We start from the raw sequence: 6,089 nt of genomic DNA, 5'->3' as shown, positions 1-6,089 counted from the left end.
ATGGTGTGGAAAATGTTCCTGCAAGCCACTGCTGGCAACTGTGAAAACAGTTTCTGTCATGAGAGGAAGGAAGACTCAAGACAAGTTATCCTTTGACTTGGTATTTTTTAAAGTTTGAAATGAAACAATTCAGGCACAGACTCAGATGAATTACAGGTACATTGCTTCAAACAGATTGACAACATCCAAACCAGATACATTGAATCAGGATGGGCTTAGTGAACACAAGGCTTTAAGGCATGAATGTTTATGTGAGAGATGCTTTAAGAGTATGTAAAATCCCACTGCAGCTGAAAAGGGTCATGCAGCTCCAGTTCTGATGGAACAATAATGCAGTGACACAGATCACTATTTTAGCAAGAGTGGGAAACTCAAACAGCCATGTCATTCTTTCCTGAGCCCTACTGCAGTCTTACAGACACCTTTAGAATCAACAACTATTTTGAAGGAGCTCAACCAGACTTGAAAATGATCAATAAGATATTCTGAAAATATTGGGAATTCCTTAACATCCTCCATAGGAACTTTTAGTAACAAGAAGCAGCATTCAAGCCTTATATTCCAAGGATGTGACCATGCCTGTGCTTCACCTGGTCTGTTCCATTGGTATCGTGACTTGTTACTCACAGCATTGCAGGTGATTACATTCTAGTCTGAGTCTTGGCCCTGGTTTTGTGCTGTGTCAGAGAGAGACTGGGGTGATTTCCCAGGAAAGCAGAGCAGATAGCAGACAACTTACACAATTATTTGTAACAAGATTCACATCCAAGTGAAGCAAATTCCCACCTTCTTCATGATTGCAGATCAAGGCCCTCATCTACTCATTGCAACATCTATTATTTATACCTCTGATGATTTCAATTGATTCACTTGGATCTAAACTAGAAAGACCAGGCAGAGCCACTGTCTTTTAAGCAGATGCAGTTCTGCCATGACAGATAATGTGGTGCCAAATCCTAGCTGGCTGCTCTCGAAATTTTGGATTGCTCCAAATTAAGACCAATGTGTGTCCAGTAGGACAGGCAGCCATTACCACTATACAGATAGAGTCTCCAATACTTAAAGCTGGAAAAATTTTGAAAAGGATAATAAGCACACAAATAAAATATATAATGTAAATAATAAGTAAGGAACAGACTGACTTGATGGCACTGATGTGTGCCTTTGAGCTGGGATCCCTGAAGCCACTTGCATTATTTTGCATCCGTCTCCTGTGTATCCACAGAGACCGAATCAGCAGGACACTAGAAACAACAGACAGTATAAAAGGCATACCTATACCGACATTACAGAGAAGAATTAATAAAGCTAAACTGTCTTTCTTTGTGGTTCTCATTGCTGAAGTGTTTGTCATAGGTTGAGGAGTAGTGAAGTTCCTCTGCAGAGCATAGTCATCCCAGATGAAGGGAATTGCAGTTATGAAGGAGCAAAGCCATGATGTGAGCAGCATCCAGGGCACCAGCCTGGCAATTCTTTGCTTCAGCCAGATGAAGAAAGACTGTGTAAAAGTAGCAACCTTGATGCAATAGAAGACACTAAGCCAGGCTCCAAACCAGAGGCTGGAGTAGTTCAGAAAGGTAAAAATTATCCTGGTCATCTTAAGCAAGTCTTTTCTATAAAAGAAGGGTTCATAAAATATATTCATTAAGAAATCCAGTGTAATCCATGTCTGCAAAATTGTTACAGATGAACTCAGAGAGATCACGATCGTATCATATGGGGACCGTGTTTTGCCCCTAATGCAGCTCCATGGACTGGCAGACAAGATAATTCCAGCTCCTAGAATTCCTGCCATGGATTCAATTATAGCAATTGATAGACAAAGGAGAGCAAATGGTGTGACCATTGCTATTCAAGACCTTGCAATTATTACTCAGCTTCACCTGGGCTCCTGAAAGCCTCAGATTTGTCAGGTGCTGCCAATCCCATGGAGCTGTTGTGGTCACAAGCTCACCTATTTATCTCAGAAGTATCCTAATGTAATTTAATATTTCTGATATTTTACATGTCGGTTTTGAGCTTGATGTCTCAGCTGATTTGTCTAAGCATGCAAATTGGGTCAAGATTCAATTACATAGTTTTCATTTTTGGCGAAGGGATTTGCTTTGGAAGGGTTGTGGAGCAGGTGAACTGTGGGGTTTACCAATGTGGGTTTCCTCTTCAGAGTCTGATGTCCTCCTTTACATGTGTAGATTTGCATTTTCTCTCTCATGCTTTAATGTCTCTCTTTCTTGCACTGTCATCTCGTCAGAGTTGAAGAGACATACTTGTCATGACCTCTTCTAATGCTGGGTAGCTCTTTTCCTTATCATATATTGTCCTATTTCTCCTGAAAAGAAGATTATCATGTTTTTCTTTAGTGTATAGAGAGTTTTAAGCACTATAATTATCCCTGTATTCCTGCTCTGAGTTTCCCAAAGAAGAACAATTAATTTCTGTAGGAAGAGAAGAATAGAGCAAAGGAAAATAATTTTACAGAGTACCTCACTGGTCCATTTTTCACAAGCCTCCTGAATAGATGCAGAATTTTATCTAATGAGTTTTAGATCTGGCAATATACAGTGTTACATACAGGAGCAATGGCACAAGTGTTAATTGAAGCAGTTTTACTGCCATATGGAATATGCATGCTTTTGAAATTCAGTTATATGCGCTAAAAGAAGTGAATTCAAGCACTTTCCACATCCTAGAAGATACAGGTCTTCTAAGTAAGTGGAGAGGCTTGGGTTCATTGAAAAGCTTTGCGACTCATGTTTTATCCGTAGCCCAGAACACAGAAGGAAACACACAAAGTTTCTTCAGAAATGCAGTGACACAAGTGGCTGTCATTAGCACAGTAAGAAGGTGTGGACAGTGAGCTGGGGAAAAACTCTGAGATGTTTTCAAAGTTGTTTCTTTGAGTAGTTTGAAATTTCTTAGTGCTTGATGTAATCTGTGATTGCCTAGGAGAGTGTTCAAACCTATTTGATCATCCTATTTTACTCATAGGAGTAAAACTTTGTGAGTGTTCACCTCAGATTTATGTACATTTGTTTATATATTTGATACATGTACTACTGTGGGTATTTTGTACATATAAGGTCCACATACTTATGATTTGAAAGCATACACCAAGAAAAAGATTTAAATAATTCAAGACCAAATTAAAAATACTATAATTTTTTATTATTTTAGTATTGCTACAAACTCTTCCTTTGGAAGTTTTTTTAAAGAGTTTAGAACATTCTGCTTCCAAGTTTTGCAAGTGTACGTGCATGAGAATTATTGGATGTGTCAAACTCATATAACTTTTTGGATTGAAAATCTTTGGGAAAGTGTGGAGGAAGCCCACTCCTCCAACAGGCTTCCTCCTTGGAGATCTGTCCCCTTAGATAAGACAAAACTACTTAGTCATGGTGTCTAAGCTGTGGACCCCTTCCTGCTTCAGGACCGCATGTTATCTCCCTTTTAACTATTGGTCTTTTACCCTGGTCTTAGCCCATTGTTCTCTGTCCCAGTTCTCCCCTTCCCTATAAAACCCCAGCTCTTGCCCAGTTCAGTGGATGTGACCATCACTGGCTCCCTTTGCTGAAGGCTGCATTAAAGCACTCCACAGAACGCTACACAGCCTCCCAACTCTCTTGTCTATGTGTTGGCTGCAGTAGCCCGTGAGCAGAGCTGGGCTGATCTGAGCTGATCCCTGAGCAGAAATCACTTCTAAAAGAGCTGATCATGTGAAGCCTCAGGCTGCTCTCTGAAGGGTTACCCTTGGCTGGAAGCTACCCAATACTCCCGGGCCGGCCGTTCCCCTTGGGACCCTTATCCACGGTAGTCAGTGGCAGAGCCGGGGGTCAGACAGACCCCCAGACACAGACATCAACAGAAAAGCATTTTCATTCTCAGCCACAATTAGAATTTCACTTTTACCTTGAAGAAATAAAAAAAAAAGTGTGTTCGTTTTTTTGACGAGAACAGCTTTGTAACTTGCTATTGACAGACACTTCCAATAGGAAAAATGTCAGTGAATACAGAGCACGTGCCTTTGACTCAAAGAAAACTGTTGAGCTGCTCTTTGAATTCAACAGCTCTTTTAAGCTCATTTGTAGAATCACAGGATGGTTTGGGTTGAAAGGGACCTTAAAGACCATCCTGTTCTAAGCCCCTGCCATAGGCTGGCACACCTTGCAGGAGACCAGGTGGTCCAAAGCCCCATTCAGCATTGAGCCTCTTACCACAAGATAAGCAGCAAATGTCTGTGTGATATGTGTGGGATTTATGGGCAAGGTTTTGGTAGTGGGAAGGCTGCAGAGTGGTTTGTGTGAGAAGGGACCAGGAGTTGCCCCTGTGTCACACAGAACCAGTCCCAGTTCCCAAAGGGGACCCACCACTGGCCAAGGCTCTTGGCACAGTGATGCTGGTGACATCTTTGTGACAACTCGTTTAAGGAAGGCTAAAGACCAGTGCATGGCAATTGTGAGAGAGAGGACAGAGAGACAAGATGAGGGAGAGTCTTGCAGACAGCCAGGTTAGTGAAGAGGGAGGGGGACAAGATGCTCCAGGCACCAGAGTGACATTGCTGTGCTTTCCCTGGAGGGGACCCCACTGATGTAGACTGTGACCCTGTAGGCCCTGGCAGACCTCAGTGCAGCAGATATCCACACTGCAGTGTGAGCAGAGCCCCGCCTGGCAGCAGGTGGTTGTGCCCTGAAGGAATCTGCATCCTGTGGAGATCCCACCATGGAGAAAATTCCTGTCAGGAGCTGCAGCCTGTTGGGATCCCATGCTGCAGCAGTTTGTTCCTGGAAGATTGCACCCAGTGGAGAGGATCCCCTCTGCAGTCCCCAATTCCCTGTTCCCCTGCCCTGCTCATGGAGGGAGGAGATGGAAGAGTGAAGAAGAGGGGGATGAGGGAAAAAGACTTTTGGTTTTGTTCTTTGTTTCTCACTCCCCTATTCTATTATTGATTGGAAATAAATTCAGTTATTTTGCCCATGTTGCAGGAATCCCCACAAGGCAAGGCCAAGCAGTTCCCCCACATATGTGCAAGGATAACAGATAAGCTCTGTGAGAACAATTAGGGACAGTCACCAGTGTAGGGGTTGCCAGTCATATCCAGAGTGATAAGACATATCCAAGATCAAGACTGTAATTCCAGTCTGCAGGCCAGAATCAGTATCCAGGTGAGCTAGGAAGGTGGAAAGGCCCAGGCAAAGCTGCAGCACAGCTCAGGGAGAGATCAAAATTGACCATCAAGCTTAGAAGCAGCTCCTGAATTTAGAGGGCTCTAAATCCCACTGAGGCTTCTCTCTGCAGTTTGCTTTAAGGGCATTCATATGGACTGTGGAAGTTGTTTCTGAAACTCAGCTGCAAACTCCCAAAAGCAAGGCCTTAATTTCACCAGAAAGTCCCTTCATGTCTTTATGTCTTCCCCTGTCCCCAAATACCCAGAAAAGCAGTACAGCCTGAATGGCACACAGGTTTTGCTTTTTTTTTTTTTTTTTTTTTTTTTATCCTGCCATGATGGACACTTAAAAATGAGTCCATCACATGTCATCCAGAATTTCAGTTATGAAAATTCCTGCTGTGTGTATAGGAATGCAAAGCAGAGAAGGATCCTCTAGTCACCTCTCGTGTAGATGTTTGCATTTCTTGCTTTGAGTTAATGACTCTAATCAAATTACTGGTGTTTTTTTTCTTGGAAAATGCTGTTCTTTAAAAATTAAATGGGTATTTCTGTCTTTCTTTGAATTTCTTACTGATGATTATTTTCATCACTAAATTACAGAAACCCAGAAATGTGGATTGGGAAAGGACTTTGTTTCAAATGCTGGCCTCATTGTTTTATGTTACATGTGAGCAGTTTCCTAAAAAATATCCTGTATTTTTTTTTCCTGAATTCTCAGTGGCAAGAGGTACAAGACAATAGGATTTGCATGATCTCCTTCTGGCAGTGTTAGGGCAGGATGAGATTTGAATTTTGTTTGTTTCCTGATCTGATTCACTGTACCAGACATGAATCAAGCTGCAAGAGGGGCTGAATAGCATTGCTATGTGTGGAAATAGTTCATATGTTTTGGAAGGGTCGGAGTCCATGTGTTTCAAATTTTCTT

At 42.1% G+C, this 6,089-nt stretch overlaps 1 protein-coding gene across 1 annotated transcript; it reads right to left on the bottom strand.

Annotated features, from left to right (window-relative positions):
- Window positions 1–204: 204 nt before the first annotated feature.
- Window positions 205–1,846, bottom strand: LOC131579441 (taste receptor type 2 member 40-like). The gene is made up of 2 exons (XM_058839418.1): window positions 940–1,846; window positions 205–245 (listed from the first exon to the last, which is right to left on the bottom strand). Exons 1-2 carry the CDS (start codon window positions 1,844–1,846, stop codon window positions 205–207), a joined length of 948 nt encoding a protein of 315 aa, XP_058695401.1.
- Window positions 1,847–6,089: the final 4,243 nt, after the last annotated feature.

The sequence above is a fragment of the Poecile atricapillus genome, chromosome 1, assembly GCF_030490865.1.
Source record: "Poecile atricapillus isolate bPoeAtr1 chromosome 1, bPoeAtr1.hap1, whole genome shotgun sequence".
In the NCBI taxonomy this organism is placed as follows: Eukaryota; Metazoa; Chordata; class Aves; order Passeriformes; family Paridae; genus Poecile; species Poecile atricapillus.
This window is presented reverse-complemented; position numbering and strand designations above follow the sequence as displayed.

Bases quoted from the DNA above. Each gene is read 5' to 3' on its own strand.
- LOC131579441 (XM_058839418.1), bottom strand. From the start codon at position 1,846: ATGGTCACACCATTTGCTCTCCTTTGTCTATCAATTGCTATAATTGAA. The intron at 246-939 runs TCTGTCATGGCA...TCTCACATAAAC, and splicing joins TAGGATTTGGCACCACATTA to ATTCATGCCTTAAAGCCTTG.